Here is a 17,636-nt window from a genome sequence, read left to right on the forward strand (position 1 = left end):
GGGGGGGGCGTAGGAGGACGGAACAGCGGGAATGCCTGCACTGCATGCGCTCCATGTTTGGTGCCTTTTAAGCATACACACACACAAAGACTTGCCAAAGCATTTGTGGCATTTTGTTGTGCCTGGATGAGCTCGACTGTCATGGTGGGAAGTCAAATTGGTTTTCTTGTCCTTTCGGGCCACCGTACATTCCATTGTGTCCGACCAAAATGGCACTTTTAAGGCATGTGATGCGATTCAGAATTTTTTGTCAAATTATGATTACAATACTACTAACTAAATTACGAGCCACATTTTTTGCTTAAATTCAAATCATGGAGAGGATCCCAGCTTCTCAGTAAGCACAATACGTGACGTGAATTTTTTCCAGATTTTGTTTTTTGTTTTGAGATATGAGCAAGATTATAAATTATTGTATTATACTGCCAGGTCATGTATATGCTGCATATATAGACCAATATAAATATGTAATACACATATGGAAAAACAAACATGATTTCAAAGGAGAAAGGCGATTTAAGATATAAGTGCGGTCATGGAATGAATTCAACTTGCATCTCAAGGCACTACTTTATATGCCTCAGTGATATACCTGTCTGTATGTGTTGCTCAACAATTTGGCTTCAAATATATTTTTCCTCAAAAGGTTAAACGCTGCAATAACCATGCTATTTGTTAGCCTGTTTTTAACGTTTTGCGTAGTTTGTTAGCATAAAGCGCTCATATGTCAAAATTTTTGCTTGCAAATCAAAGCAAAAAAATCAATTCTGCCGATTTTTTTCCTTTTTCATGAATCAGTTATCAGAATTTTATTCTGCCAATCATCGGACTTTGCAACCGCCCTAAGGGCCCTAATTTCAAAGCACCACTCGTATGTGCCCTTCTATTTCCTTGAAATGTTACCCCCCCCCCCCCCCCACAATGTACGACACTGTGGCCGCGCTGAATCCAAACAATTTTGGCGAAGCAACAATAACAAGCCTTGTGCGACATTAAACCACCCTCAGACATCTGCGCTACTCAAAACACCTTTATCTCTTATTATGAGCAGCACTCCCTTTTTTTATCTCCTCGTGTGTGCGTATGCGCTCCCTCTTCTGCACATTGGGTTGGGATGAGGAGATTTAAGTGAGGTTATCTCACATCCATCTGTTTGACCCTCTTAATACGATTCCTTTGTTAACGTTAATGTGGATCGGGGACAAATTCGCCGTATGCACTCCCTCCTCGTTAAATACATGAGGGAAATTAAATATATAAACATACTGTACATTTGAATTGAGGAAGAAAACGTTACTAACGTCTCAACTATTTACATTCTGATGAATGATGTCAATACTGTATGGTTTTATAAAGTATAATAGCTTAGAGTGCTACTTTTCTTATTTTAAAAACAAACACTGGAACAGAATTAACATCGTTTCTATTGATTTCAAGCACCGCAGTACTTCGTAATGGCACGAGCAAGTGTTTCTCGTTCCAATGGTAATTGAAAGAGATCGATGATTTCCTGTGCTGTATGCTCTCCCTTAATTGGTCATTTGTCTTTGATCAACCAGCGTCCTTTTAAGGGGCCACAAGGGTCGCGTCCTGGATGGAGAGACCAAGAAAAAAAAAAGCTGATTCGGCTTAATTAAGACATAAGAATGAAACTGTGGCATTGTGTGTGTGTGTGTGTGTGTGTGTGTTTGTTGTATCCGTGCATATGACTGCGTGAGTGCTTCCAATGCTGCAACCCATCCTTCTCCTACCGCCTCCAGTTTGGCCTAAAGGCATCCACATGTTTCCATGTGGCCCCGCTTTGCTTCATTTCCCAGCGACATCACACGTAAGGAAGACAAGGCGAGGCAGCTGTATTTTTTTTGGGGGGGGACACAAGGCAACTCAATGTAATTCAGAGAATAACACCTAAAAGCAAATATTTAAACATATTAACTGAAGACTTTAAAAACATTCAAAAGTACAGTAAAGAACTCAAAGTAGGTTTTTAAGGTTACTCAAAGAAAAAGTTTTTAACCTGGATTTCATTTCCCAGATTATTACATTTGCGTACAGCATAACAGCTAAATGCCACTTCACCATGTTTGCTTTAACTCTGGAAGGAGCCCAAACACATGCTGCGCAATTGCAGCAATTTTCTCATTTTTTGCAAATTCTAATCTTTTCTTATTAAAAAAAAAAAAAGGTAAAAGGGCAATCATTAATGACAAGACACCTTCCTGTATGCGCTCCCTAGCGAAAAATTAGACTCCATCTCATAATGCTCGGTAACGTATGCAGAGCTTGCCCGCCGTCCCCGTTCAATCCGTTGACAGTGTGCAAAAGGGATTTTCAGGACGAGTCCATTAGAAGTGGCCCGCTGTGTGCGCCTGTGACTGGACTTAATGAAAGTGAATCAATATGATGTGACATTCATTGCGGGGGTGCGCAGGAGGGTGGGGTGCTCTGAGAGGGTGGTACGTAAGAGTGAGTTGGGTGGCATCGTTTGTTTTCTTTGTTCCCATTAGGATCTATTCTATTTGAAATGCTTCCTTCCAGTTTATTGCCATCCGAATTCAATGCATTTGGCGCACCCTTACCTGATTCACCCCAACCCCCAAAATCCACCCCCAGAATAGTCAAAACACACCCCTTCAACTGATAACAACTTTGCTTTACATCATACTTTGGCCTTTCCCCAAACTATTTTAAGCCGCGCACCTATTTCAGAACCCAACACATTTTGCACACCCCTATCCTAGGCATGGCAACCCAAAAATTCAAACTAACCTTCCCAGTCTTTCCTGCCACAAATCGAAACAAATGTTGTTTAGCATATCGTTACCTCGATTTTATATCATAGAACAGCCATTCCCAAGTATTTTAAGGCGCGCACCCCCTTCAGCACCCCAACAAATTTGCCCCACCACTATCACATAATACATTTGAAACAATGAGACTGGAGCCTAATGTTATGCAATGACATATCATGTAACTTCCTTGGTATTGCCGCAAACACATCCGAGGCATCACTTAGCGAGGCATTAGCCTAATGTGCTCCAGCGGGGAGGCACCGCAGTGGCGACTAACATCTTGCGGGTGATGTCGTTAAACTTGAAATGGGTGCGCGGTCGCAGACAACCACACACTGTCTCTCCCACCAGATACATTCTGGACAATTCACAAGGAGACGTGAAAAAACGCATTTAGAGTGTGAATGCGCCACCTAGTGAAGACATTGGTACGTTACACCTTTAGCCACCCTTCAAACCTTGGACAAAAAATTTAATAAATTAGCTTGATGAAGGGGGTGCGCAGAGGGTTGTTCTATGATATAAAATCAATGTACTTATAAACTAAACTGGCTTTAGTTTGGATGTTTTTGGCACTTTGGGAGGTTAGGGGTCTCAGATACGGGTGTGCTAACTCTTGGTTTGTTGACGGGGGTGCGAAGCTGAAAACATTTGGGAAAGACGAATAAGTAAATCAATGTAGCTACAGTATACTTTAAACTGTTTTTATGTATGTGAGGAAATGATGTTTGGTTGCCAGGGATAAGGGGGTGCGCCAACTGTGATGGTGTGTCTTAAAATTTGGGAGTTGATGCATGATGTAAAATGTAGTTAATGTATAAGCTAAACTAGGTTTAGCTTTGTTTGGATGTTTTTGGCATGTTGAGAGGTTGGTGTGCCTCGGACAGGGGTGCGCCAATTAATGTGTTGAAGGGATACACAGCTTAAAATTTTTGGGTAAGGTTGTTGTATGACATAAACTCAACATACACTGAATTGGGTTTATTTTTTATGTCTTTTAGCGGGTAGAGTTGGGTTGCCAGGGATGGGGGTGCGTCAACTCTGCAAGGTTAAATGGGGTGCACAGCTTAAGATTTTTGAGAAAGGTTGTTATTTGTCCTTCAATGTTGCTGTATCCAAACTGGCTGTGTTGTGTGTTCTTGGTAATACTGGCATTAAAGTTTTAATCTCATGCACCCCTTGGGAGGTGTTCACGCACTCCCAAGGGTGCGCACCCCACAGTGAACGTGCTTGTGAATTCTACATCACAGAGTCATTACAGTTATCGCCAAACCAATAAAGTCACGATTCAAAGGAATATATTTATTTTCAAAACCAAACAAGTCCACGTCACAGGGGAATCATTTGTTACAACCTGATTTAGCCAGCGCGTTAATGGAGATATAATTCACCGCCAATTCCATGCGCACCTCTTTTTTTATGCTGTTTTCTCTCTGCGGCTCATGGGGGATTATTAGGCTTTTAAAGGCGTTCAACTTCCTTGAGGCCTTCGTCCATCGACGTGATAAAAATGATTCATGGCCGCATTAAAAGTGTGGCGAAGGCTTGTTAGGTCGGCACAAAAATACACGAGCAGCTGACGTGTATCATAATGTCGCAGTGTCTTCAACTTTGAGGGAGAAAGACAAAAAAAGTTTGAGCTGCAGCGGTAAGTTGGGGATTTGAAAGTTACCCCCTGCGGTTTAAGGCAATTTGGTGGAAGTCTCACTGGCTAATTCCTGGCTGCTTTGTGGGCTCACAAGTCGGTCTTAGCCGGCTTTAGGAGTCACTCACACAACTTTACAAAGGAAGTTAGGATCGACTTTTTCGACATACTCGTTAGCGCACCACAATCCGCGGCACCACAAGCCCCCGCCCACCAAAAAACACATCCAAACGTAGCTCATTTAGCAGGTAGCTATGCTGATTTCACAGCCTTTCCAAAACTTTTTAAGATGCGCACCCCCTTTTGCAAACCAAGTTAGCGCACCCCAGCGTGAAAATATAATGAAAACAAAGCTTGTTTAGCAAATAGCGAGTTTGATTTTATTTCACACAAAAGAACGCTTTAAGCTACGGGGACCCCCTTTATCACACCGACAGTTGGTGCACCCCTTGTTCCAGGAACCACAATGCAAAGAGAAAAAAGATCCAAACAAATATTGTTTAGCCTACTGCTATTTTGAATTTACATCATAGAATAGCTTTTCCAAATAATTTTTTTAAAACCGCGCACCCTTTTTCACACACCAAAAAAGGTTGGCGCACCCCATTCCCCCTCAACTTAAATTCCAGCCCACTGAAAAACATTCCTATTTAGCATAAAGCTGCATTGATTTTGACATCAAACATCTTTTCCCAAACATTTTAGACCACGCACCCACCCAATTCGACAACACAACCCCCCCCCCCCCCCCCAAAAAAAAGTGGAGCCCAAAAAGCTATTTATGAACAGCCTTTACCAAACTTTAAGTTCAACACTCTTGCAGAGTTGGTGCACTTCTATCCGAAACGCCACAACTTAATTCTTGCCACAACAATACTTAGCTTAAGCTTCTTTTAACTTTTTAAACTCGCACCCCCTTCAGCACACAAACGGTGGCGCACCCCTGCCTGATGCGCCACTAACCCACCCAACTCACCAATACTGATCCATGTAAATTGCGTTAAGCATTTAGTTACACCAATTTTACCGCATTTCCAAGCTGCGTACCCCCTTTGGCACACTGACAAAGCTGACGCACCAATTTCTCTCCAACCCAACCCCACTTACATCGAAAAAACACAAAATCCCAGTATAGCACAAATCTATGTTTTCACTTGATTGAACACCAAACCTTTGACGCCACGCACCCCCTTATCAGCAAATCTTTCCACCCCTTTTTAACATCACCGGTCGCAAGACTATTTTTCCCCATGTTTCGGTTTGCTGTGCCAATCATCTGTTGCTGCTACTCCGGTGCCAGCGTGGCTCATGCATTTATTCATGCGCACACATCACTGATAGAAGAAGGGCGGGAAGGATATCATTAGCAAAGAAAGCAGCTTGTCTTAGGCGGTAAACAGAGTTCGCTTCATATTCTCCCTCAAACACCCCCATTTTTTCCCTTCCTCAGGGAGATGCCAGAAAAAGTGCGTGTTGTGGTTCAGCGACTGTGTCGTCAAGTTTTGAAAGGGGCAAACTTTTGAAAAGAGGAAAAAGTCAAAATTGGCATGTTGATTTTTAAAACGTCAGCACATATCCTACGGCGCACCCCTCTGTCGTTCAGCGGATGGCTAATTTGAAAGTTATATAATAGCCTTCTCAGAACTTTTCAAGCAACACACCCTGATGTTCACGTATAATAGAATAACCTTTCATACACATTTTAGGCTACGCACCCCCTTCAACACACCAACAAAGTTGGCGCACCCTCATGCCCCCAATCCAGCCAGAAAAAAAGGCCTGTTTAGAATAATTTAACATTGTAGAATAGTTTCTCAAACTTTTTCTCCTTTTCCTATTTTTTTTTTTAAGGGAATCAGGGGGCGGCCATGTTGCCACTTGCTGTCGACTGAAAATGACATCACCGTTAATTGCTTAGGTAGCAACCAATCACAGCTCAGCTTCAGAAAACAGGTGAGCTGGGATTGGTCGTTGCCTGAGCCCTGAGTAAGTGTGATGTCATCTACAGTCGACAGCAAGTGGCAAAATGGCCGCCCCCTGAGATGGACAAAAAAAACGGCTGGATTTTGTTTCAAAACTCATATTCCACAAATGTAACATGAATCAGAATGTCATGTTTAGACTAGTGAGGTCACATATCACATATTATTGTCAAGAAATGTTTACGGTTGTCTTCCACTTGAAGTCCCACAAACATAGCGCTGTTAGCATATAGCTACATTGATTTTACGTCAGCCTTTTGAACTTATGCGCCTTCTTCAAAACACCGAATAAGTTGACTCGATATATGCGAGCTGAATAAAGGGAAGGATTGCTTACACACGACCCGCTTCTACCCCCACCTGCACCACCACCTCATCCCGCGTGTCCTGATACCATCATCCATCTGCGGCGGGAGGAATGCGAAAAATGGAGTGCCAGTAGGAAGAGGAGGAGGAATACGGCGCTTCCCTGAAATTTACTCTGAATGCGAATGACTCTGCTGTGACTGATAAAAACCTCAGGAGGGGAAAAAAAACGCAGCTTTACACACACACGCGCACACATTGCCGCATTGTCATGGCGACATCTCAAGACAAACTTCCTACCGACATAAGCCACACCTTTGAAATGCAGATGCACCAATCACATTTGTACCCCATGGTGATGACATCACCAGAAAAAGTTTGAGAAAATGTTCTAGAAACAGGTGGCGTTTCCAGAACATTAAGGTTGAACTCCAAATCGTTCCGCTTTTGGTGCATCTCCGTAATGTTTAGGTTGAACTCCAAATCGTTCCACTTTAGGGGTGTTTCCAGAACATTTAGGTTGCTTTCCAAATTGTTCCACTTTGGGGTTTTTCTAGAATATTTAGATTGAACTTGAAATTGTTCCACTTTTGAGAGTGTTTCCAGAATATTTTGTTTGAACTCCAGATTGTTCCACTTTTGGAATGTTTCCAGAACATTTATTGAACTCCCAATTGTTCCACTTTTGGGTGTTTCCAGAACATTTTAGTTGAACTCATAATTGTTCCACTTTTGGAGCATTTTCAAAACACTTCTGCTAATTGTTCCACTTTTGAGGGTGTTCCCAGAACATTTTAGTTGAACTCATAATTGTTCCACTTTTGGGGCATTTCATAAAAATGTAGGTAGAAGTCCAAATTGTTCCACTTTGGTGTGTGTTTCCAGAATATTTTAGCAACCATAACATTTTGGTTGAATTCAGAATTGTTCAATTTTTGGGGTTGTTTTCAAGACATTTTTGATTGATTAAAATCTAAATTGTTTGAGCATTTCCAGAACATTTTCATTTCCAGAACATTTAGGTCGAAGTCCAAATTATTCAAAATTTGGGACAACCCTAAAACATTTTCATTTCATTTTTTGGCTCCCATAATTTCCCTGTGACTATAAATTCCATTTCCTTTTTGTATAGCTGTCGTCACATTGTAGGGTATATTTCTCCCAGAAAAATGATTGAACTTCAAATTGTTCCACATGGGGGCTTTCCACTTTTTGCCCATATTATTTCCTGTCACTACAATTTCCATTTCCTGTTTCTACAGTTAACCAGTTTCTGAGATGTTGTTGTTTTTTTTTTCACTAGAAAATTTACGTTGAATTTCAAATTGTTCGAAAAAGTGCCAAGTCAGCAAAGAAAGCTTTATTTGCGCGGCTGTTGTTCCCCAGATAGAGTATAATGTGTGCCGGAGTCATTCGAGAAGGCTATATGACAGGATATACAGCAACGTCGCTATAACCATCGATTGAGCGGCTTTAAATATCCATCGATATCACAACCGCATGGTTAAATTTCTCTCGGGAGGGCGACAGCCGGAATGGCCTTGCTGGCATATACAAGTTGAGCATTTATTGGTTAGCTTAGCATCGCTCTCATGAATCTTTAAGCTGGCCCGAGTGCTTTTATTGCGCTGTACATAGTGTGGCGAGTGCAACGCACTCTGGTCAGCACATCGCTCACATCCTGTTAGCAACTCTCTTTTTTTATTTTTTTATTTTTTATTTATTGAAATGTTTCTGCATAATTTTATGACTAATTCTAGTGCAGTTGTTGCATGGAAGTTTAGAGTTGGAAAAAAATAATATGACAACACATTGTGCAAGACAAATAAGGGTTTTTCCCATTGAGACATTTGAAGGTGTAAAAAATACATAAATTCTTTATGAGGACTGGCCTGTGCAGTTATGATATTTTATGGACCCCCGCATCAATTTATTAAAGCCGTGACACCGTGTTGTTGACATGGCCGCGTTGCCTGGCATGTTTGCACCCAAGAAAAGATGTTCATAAATATTTCATAAGAGCCCGCACAGCTTCCTGCTTGTGCACACAAACAAAAATATTTCTCGGGTATCATTTGAATAATACAAAATATATGTTTATGGCTTTGAACGATATGTTTATAAAAGTGTTCAACTTTCATAATAAAGTTTTCCAGTTCGCTGGAAAGAAACATGACCGTAAGAAGATGAGTTGGATTATTGATTGAGCAAAGGTGTGGATTGCCACTTTAGCTTCTCACGCTAAGTAGTGATTTGTGTTGCTAACAGCGAGGCAAATTACTAACTGCAAAGGTAGCAGCAGACGCATAACAGGGTCAGAGTCGGCCCATGAATTTATACCCCACTGGCACAGCTTATTGGATTTCTTTTGTACGTGATATAGTCCTAACGCTGGTTAGGCAGACGGACTCTTCATTTGAAGTAAGTAATTTATTTCATCTCATGCTGTCGCAAATTGGTCCCAGTTTCTAGGAATTAACTCAAACGGATCCTTTTTGTACTCTTTTTGTTTCGGGTGCTTTATGAAGTCAATTGTGGTCCCTTTTGCTGCTTCTCTGTGGTTTTCTGGACAACTGCCTTGTTGAGTCACTATTTCCAGTTTAAATCTTTGTGTAGTCCCCCCCCCCCCCCAAATTCATAGCAAGCGTTAAGGCTAGATTAATGAAGGGATCCGGGGTGGTCCATGAATTTACGGCGGTAATTCATTGGTTTAACAGTACTTTGTTAATGGGGTCACCAAATGGCCAGATGATAAAACAGTACACACGCACACACACACACACGCAGGGATCGATGCACATTACCATAAGCCGTAATCGCCTGGATTGATTCTGCAGCAAAAAAAATCAATAAAAAATCACCGCTGAGAAACGGGCTTCATTGATGCAACACAAATTGAGGACTTACCGAGAATTGTCTTTCTAGTTGACTCCTGGCAAGGCAAAGGAGAGATCGGTTTAAGTTTCCATCCTTGGAGGTATCAGAAGCTCTCCCAGGGCCAAAGTCATCCTGTATATTTGTCAGTTTTGAGAGGTCCTATAAGAGACATAAACGGGGGTCGAAGTGAAACCGCGAATTAGGCTGGCTGCGGGGGGGGGGGGGGGGGGGGGGGGCAGTATCAGAAAAATGCAATGGTCAAAGTCAACGCGCAAATTCGATGGTGTCTGTTGTAGAATCAGAGGCCTAACAGCATGGCAGCAGGATCCGAGACACAACATGTTCAAAGTTGACTCTGAGCCTCGGAGGTAGCATCAGAGGAACCAGATTGAATTCAACTGGCAATTTTAGTACCTTAGTCAAAGCTATCTCCTGAATTTAGTGACTTCTGATGTAGTATTAGAGGTATTACAAGGTCAAAGTTGACCAGCAAATTCCTCGGCTCCTGAGGAAACAGGCTCAAAGTCCGGCGCAGGGTTAACCAATTCCGAGTCCTCGAGGTCCGGAGTCCTGCGGGTTTTAGAGGTTTCCGCCCACTAGCACACCTGATTCAAATAATCAGCTCATCAGCATGCCCGATAACGATCTTGATCCTTTTTTAGTATCAGGTGTGTTGGTAGGCGGGCACATCTAAAACCTGCAGGAAGCCGGACCTAGAGGCTTAAGTTGACATGCTAATTGATTGATTTATTTTGCACCCGCTTGATTGTGTTGTGTATAAAAGTCATATAAATGCCAGATCAACGGTTTCCGTCTGTGTTGAAAGAAGGCCTTGAGAATGACTTCTCAGACCAAGTGCTCTTCATCCTTTCAAGAGTTGCTAAGACAACGTCTTCACAAACTGATACCATAAAGCTTCTCACGGCCAAAAAAAACTTTTCTTATCTTTAGATCCGTGGGAAAAGAATCTCAGCCGAGGCAGACAAAAGTATTATGAGGAACTTGTATTATTATCTGAGATTTTTGGAACAGGGCAACTGGAGATAAACACGTTCTCAATGTGACTTTTAATTACTCGAATGTAATTTATTATTTTTTTTTTTTACAGCTAGCAGGTAGCACTGCTATATAATGCACATAGTCCAAAAATAGATTTGTGCCCTCCTTAGACTGTAATTTAAGTGTGATTATGATCACTATGCGCTGCATTTATTTGAGCCTTAATGACTTATTTAGTTCCTTATTGAGGTCTTACCTTACGCACATTAATCCACATTTATATACAACACTTGGCATGTTTTATATTCATTTTGCATACAAGCGGGCTCATTGTCATTCAGCGACACGCCCGCGGTGCCATTCGTGCTCAGACCTTCACTCACTCTTTTGATTCACGTCGTTTATTTCGTGCCTCTTTTATTTTGCGTATGCAGATCTACTGTGCCCCATGGAAATCACCCGAGTCACTTTTGTACCTGAGCCATAATCTGCAATTTGAAGCACACTCCATTTCAACTCCAAACTTTATTGAGCTTCTGACATTGAATATTATGTTGTTGTTGCGTTTAAGTCATTCACTCTCAACCATTTCCACTGAAGCAACGCCCTTCGCTCACGGTTGTTTTATTGGATTTTGACTGATTTTGAAAGGCCCACAGATTTTTGTGTTCTATTGCTATAAGAACATACCAAATGAAAGGTGTCTCTTCTTTCATCAGGAAAAAAGTATATTTGTATCTGTTTCCGTTTTGCACAATTAGCATTAGAATATAGTTAAGTTTCATCAAGATTCACATTTCTAGTGAAAACACTGGCTGATCTCTTATACTCTGCTGCCACCTGCTGGCTTTTTTTTTAAATAACTCATTGCTTTAAGCCACATCTTCATGTCAGAAGCTACATCAAAGCTTTCTGTATGCTCTCGCATAAAAATAAAAATAAACATAAAAAACGTTGTTGGGCGTGAAGGACAAAGTGTTAAAAAACGTTTTTACACGTTTTTGGGTTTGAATGAGTTAATAACCATGATAGTGAATGACAGTTTTTCTAAAGTAAATCTGCAAATTGAGTTTGGAGGTACAGGTAGTATCAGAGGCATAACATGGTTCAAGTCAACCCACGTGTTCAACAATCTTTGAAGGTCGTTTTGCAAAGCACAAGCATTAAATTCCGTACGTCTGTTTTTCCCGCAGATCCTAGCCATCCTATCCATCCTGTTCATCGTCCTCTCCACCATCGCGCTGTCCCTCAACACTTTACCAGACCTTCAGGATAAGGACGAGTTTGGCAACGCCAACGACAACCCTCAGCTGGCGCACGTGGAGGCCGTTTGCATCGCCTGGTTCACCATGGAGTACCTGCTGCGCTTCCTCTCCTCGCCCAAAAAGTGGAAGTTCTTCAAGGGTCCGCTCAATGTCATCGACCTTCTGGCAATCCTGCCCTACTACGTCACCATTTTCCTGACCGAGTCCAACAAGAGCGTGCTCAAGTTCCAGAACGTGAGGCGCGTGGTGCAGATCTTCCGGATCATGAGGATACTGAGGATCCTCAAGTTGGCCAGGCACTCCACGGGGCTACAATCTCTGGGGTTCACCTTGAGACGGAGCTACAACGAGTTGGGCTTACTCATTTTGTTCCTCGCCATGGGCATCATGATCTTCTCCAGCTTGGTCTTCTTCGCCGAGAAAGACGAAGACGCCACCAAGTTCACCAGCATCCCCGCCTCGTTCTGGTGGGCCACCATCACCATGACCACAGTGGGCTACGGGGACATTTACCCGCAGACGTTACCCGGAAAGATCGTCGGGGGGCTTTGCTGCATCGCGGGGGTGCTGGTCATCGCCCTGCCCATTCCTATCATTGTCAATAACTTCTCTGAGTTCTACAAGGAGCAGAAGAGGCAGGAGAAGGCCATCAAGAGGCGGGAGGCCTTGGAGAGGGCCAAGCGCAACGGCAGCATTGTCTCTATGAACCTCAAAGACGCCTTCGCCCGCAGTATGGAGCTTATGGACGTGGTGGTGGAGAAAGGCGAGGACAAAACCACCCTTGACAACCACCTGTCGCCCAACCGCTGGGGAGGCTCCACCAGGTCGGCATCCTCAGAAACCAACCTCAAGTCGCCGGATAAGAGGACGCCGGAGAACGCGGTGGCTGCGCCAAATTCCCCCCACAAGATGGCCACCGCTGGAAGTCCGCGGTGGACGAGCAAATCCCCGCAGCACCTCAACGTCCAGAAGCTGGAGGAGCTGTACAACCAGATGACCAAGTCCCAGTCCTTCACCAACCTCCACACGGCAAGCTCCATGAGCACGCTGAGCACCACCGTCGCCGGCCCGGGCTCGCCGAAGAGGTCTCACAGCCCCGAAAGCGCGCTGAAGGAAGAGCTGGAGATGAAGGAGGTGGATGGCGCCACGACCCGACACCTGCGGGTGCCCTCGCCTCTCCACGTGGCTGCGGTTAAGCTTTCTTCGGATGGCGTTCTCAAAGACGACTTTTATCGACCCGTGAAACCGGGTGACGGCTCGGAACTCCACATAGAGGAAGGTGAGAGTTTCAACAGCGCGGTGGAGAGCATACAGAAATCCCTTCGCGGGAGCAACCCCCTTCGAATTACAGTGGGAAAGACGTCCGCCGAGGGCCCGCCCACGCCGCCCAGCACCACGTCTCCCGGAGACATCAGCTCCAGCATGCTGGAGGAAGAGTCGCCAGATGCGGAGACGTCGCCTCTCATGGCCAGCTCTGAAGCTCTCATCCAGGCCGCGGAGGAGGACGACGACGGCGAGGCGGAGGAGCCCGGCCCGTTGGTGGACACCCCGCCCGGGGACGAGGGCCCGTCCTCGGACAACCACCTGATGGAGGTGGCCGGCGCTACCGGCGCGCCCCGGTCGCCCAAGACCGCGTCGCAAAACTGTAACCAGGGCGACGGGGAGGCCGAGCAAAACGGGCACAAAGCGGAGAACCACATTTTCACGTCCGACATCCACCTGATGCCCGGGGACAGCGGGCTCTCGCCCACCTGCGAGACCAGCATGTGACGATGAGATGTTTCTGCATGGCATGGCAAGTCCCTTTTACTCGTGTCGTCGTGTACTGCCCCGACAAGAAACACTGTCCGGGAGGAATCCGTCCACTGGTGGAAAACACTTTGCCCTTGTACATAAAAGACAACCTTCTTTTCAATTGCACAGATGAACTGATCTGTAAATAAGCATGCGTTTAGAAAAAAGAACAAGATTCATCTTTGACGGTGCTTTGTTTGCTGTGTAAATACTCGGACATGAAAGGCAATGACAATGCACGCGACGGGGGGGAAAAAAAAGGACGGTAACGATAGAAATGTGAAAAATGGGGCAGGACAACCATTGTAGCGAACCTATTTATTAAAATTAACATATCATTCATTACCTTTTGTGTCAAATGCAAAGTGTTCCTGTGATGATCCTGTAATTGATGTGTCTGAATGTGTGTGCGTATGTAAAAAAAAATGTCAAGTTTAAGTTCGGATATTCAATCACCGAATTAATACGTTAGTAAAACACAGCAATCCGGAGTTTGCAAAAAAAATCTATATTGAAATTGTAATGGACACATCAGGTTTTGGGGCACACTCGTTAGTTGTCTCGTAAGAATAACAGCTTATAAACACAAATAATGGAGAAGAAGCTGAATGATGTTACCTGTAAAGCGAAAATGTAGTCCCAAGTTCTTCACAACAACAAAAACATCAGGACTTGTAGCCATACGCATCCTTTTATTGACAGAAATAAATCATGTACTCTCCAGCGTATTTACCTTTTCAAAGTTATTGTTACATTTAAAACAAGCGGGATAGTTCAATAAAGTAGTTTTAGAGTGGTTGTAGGATTTTAATCAATTCTAATAATTCAACAGTAGGTTGAGAGCCATAAAAAGCAATTATCATGAAGACTATTTATAAACTACAATGCTTTATATGCTTTCTAAATGTAAACGAATCTAGTTTGGGAATTTAAGTATAAATATTCCTTCAGATATCAATGGACCAAATCAAGCACACAGATAAGCTTGTGTCTAATAAACTAGTATACGACATGTAATTTTAGCGGCGTAGCTATAGTTTTAAATAACCCTCCTGTTTATGTGACAGGTCAGACTGACCCAGTTGTTCTGCTTGGCTTAATAATGAAACATTAACAATTATTATTATTGGAACACCCCCCACCCCCTGCCCCCCACCCCCATTTTTTTTTTTATTAACCCAGGAACTTCTGTTCCAGAGAAGCAAACATAACAGGAGGGTTATATAAATGATATATATATTTATTTATTGTTGTCATCTTTTGTGTGTGTGTATGTAAATGTTATTTATTGTGTTGTTGTTGTTGTTTTGTTTACACTGACAGAGAGCATCTCTTGTTGCCTTTGAATTCCATTTTATTTATGGCTGGCATATTTTTGGGACACGTGGCTGTGTGTTCAAAATGCATGTTTGTATTTGTATTTATTTTTTAATTTATTTCAGATTGTCCGTCTGTCTCTTGTCATGAATACACAGTAGAAGAAAGAGAGAGAGGGGTGTGCAGAAAGTATCATATATATTGTATAATATGATGTATATTATATAATATATACAATATACTGCATCGACTACTGCAAAACTATGCAGGCCAAAAATTGTGGCATTTCATTTTCTTCTGTCTACGGGGGACTTGTACAGACAGACAAAAATGTATTTTTCCAATGTTCTATCTTTAATATGAGGCAAAAATAGTATGACACGAACGCGTTAAAAAGAATTTCACTTGCAATTGAAAATTTGGTGGTAATTTTATTTTTGCTTTTTTAATATGGTATGGCTTGCATATGCAGGTGCATCGTCATATGTTCAGAAGTTCTACTCTAAAAGTGAAAATTGTTACATTATTGTTATTGTTATTCATGCACCTGCCATAAAATTCCAAAAAAAAAATTGTACTCAGCCCAATAACCACATTTTATCTTATTCTCGCAGCAAAATTCTGTCATCAACCAACAAAACATTGCTTTAAGAACAGCCCACTAGCTTGAAATGAAAATGACATGCTAACAGTTAGCATCAATATTTGTGGGTTTAGATAGTTTTCAGTAACATCTATTTGAACAAAATTGGTTAAAATGTATGTGTATGTACATTAGTCGGATAATATAGGAGTAATGACAGGCATTTATGGTTTATTCTTTACAAAAAAATGGCTATTATCGCAGCATTTTACTGAGTCACTTATAGTAAAAGTACTGTATTCTTCTTCTCTAGTATCTACACGGCAGTATTATGCTGCCTCCCGGTGGCCAAGGCAGGAACATCAGCCGAAGCATCACAATGAAATAATTTGCACTATTAAAAGTTAATGAATCCATTTTAATGAATCTGTTTCACTTTTTGACTAGAACTACTGAAATGCATTTATTCTGATTTATTGACTGTATATGTCCTGTCAGGCATCCAAATCGGGACAAATCATTATTCAAAAACGGCCACACTCCATTTGAGTTTTTTGAAGAGAATGATTCTATTTTTTCTAAAAAAAAAAATGCATATATAATTAAAAAAAATTCTCAAAATGGAGCACGACTACACTTTGGACGCGCCTTTTCATAAGCACTTATGAGAAGGTGGCTGCTCATTTTTGTGTAGTTGATCAAATATATCTATGTATCTAAAACTTATAGAAAGAGAGATGCTGTACAGATAAAGTCTAATTTTATAGCAGAAATCAGGTCTTTATGTAACGGACACAATTAACGCTATTGAGTTCTCAGGTTTTCTATAAATCTCTGGATGTTTTTTTTGTCTTTGCTTCTCCCTTATTTTAACATCAAAGAAATCCACATCGATGGCTAACCGAACACCGCTGAGCACTTCCGACCTCACGGCGCACCCCCTCGGGAGGGTCAATCGATGGAGGGGGGCTTTGTGTTGCAGTTTTTCCATGTGTGGGATCCCCTTCAAGACAGTGGAGTAGCGTGGGCTGTCTTTTGTCCCTTCGGGGCCACCGGCATGTAATGTAGCAACCGTATCACTTTGTGTCACGCAAACGTCACCCCCGAAAGGAAATTTTCAGACATTGCTGCTGACAATTGGGGGTGCGAAACAAGAGCATTTGAGATGTTTTTTAAGGCGTCCGTTGTTAATGAAATGCTGATTTTCAAAAACGTGATTGAAACCATTTGTCTTAAGGTTTTGCGCACCCAAACACCAACATTTTGAGGGTGTGAAGCAAAATGAGTTAACATAATTACATCTCAAGTATTTTTTTTGTTTTATAAAATATTGTGCACCCCCCGCCCCCCCAAACATGAAGGCATTTGGCAAAAAATAAAATAAAGTGACCCCACTAACTCATCACAACCTTTCCAAAGAAAAACACAATTTTCGGGGGTCTTATTATTTTTTTTGTCCCTTTAGGGCCACTGTACCTTGGACAGCCCACGCTACAGACCTCTCACAGTGACATTACCATGAGTGATTATATTATTGTACATAGCTTGTGTCTTTTATTTTCTCTGAGAGAATGGCTCCTGATCACAAACACACACATACGGTTTCTGTATAAAGCGACATCTTTGTATGCATGTTGTAGTCCATAAGATGATGTGGCCGCAGAACACTTTGTTGTCGTGTCTCCATGTTCCCCCCCCCCCCCCCCCCCCCCCACACACACCAACACCAAGTCTATTAGTATATGCAGAATAACAAATAAATGTACATATAACAACTGGTGTTATATATCTATATATCCATCTCTCTATATATTTATATATATATATATCTGTCTCTTTTTAACTCTTGGAATATGAGCAAAGCCACACCCGTCAAACATTGCCATTTGTAATACGTGTGGTTATGAAAGTGCATAGAATAGCGCTAGCTATGCTAAACTAGCATTAACGTTGTAAACATGTCGACGTTAGCAATTTTAACATATCACAAAATGTATAGGTTTGAAGTTTGATATTAAAAAAAAAAGAATAAATAAAACAAAAATTCTAAATCGGTGATAAACGTACCTGGTAAGC

The 17,636-nt window shown here is 42.2% G+C and overlaps 1 protein-coding gene across 2 annotated transcripts in view; it reads left to right on the forward strand.

The window, feature by feature from the left end:
• kcnb2b (potassium voltage-gated channel subfamily B member 2b) overlaps positions 1 to 17,256 on the forward strand; it is a 91,468-nt gene extending 74,212 nt beyond the window's left edge. For both annotated transcript variants that reach the window (XM_086065881.1, XM_086065882.1), the window contains one exon: positions 11,795 to 17,256. In XM_086065881.1, coding sequence (XP_085922007.1) covers positions 11,795 to 13,636 — 1,842 coding nt within the window. In that variant the 3' untranslated portion in view covers positions 13,637 to 17,256. The remainder of the gene's footprint in view (positions 1 to 11,794) is intronic.
• The last annotated feature ends 380 nt before the right edge of the window (positions 17,257 to 17,636 follow it).

This window comes from Leptonotus elevatus, chromosome 21, assembly GCF_054856555.1.
Source record: "Leptonotus elevatus isolate MCC_2025b chromosome 21, RoL_Lele_1.0, whole genome shotgun sequence".
Taxonomy (NCBI): domain Eukaryota; kingdom Metazoa; phylum Chordata; class Actinopteri; order Syngnathiformes; family Syngnathidae; genus Leptonotus; species Leptonotus elevatus.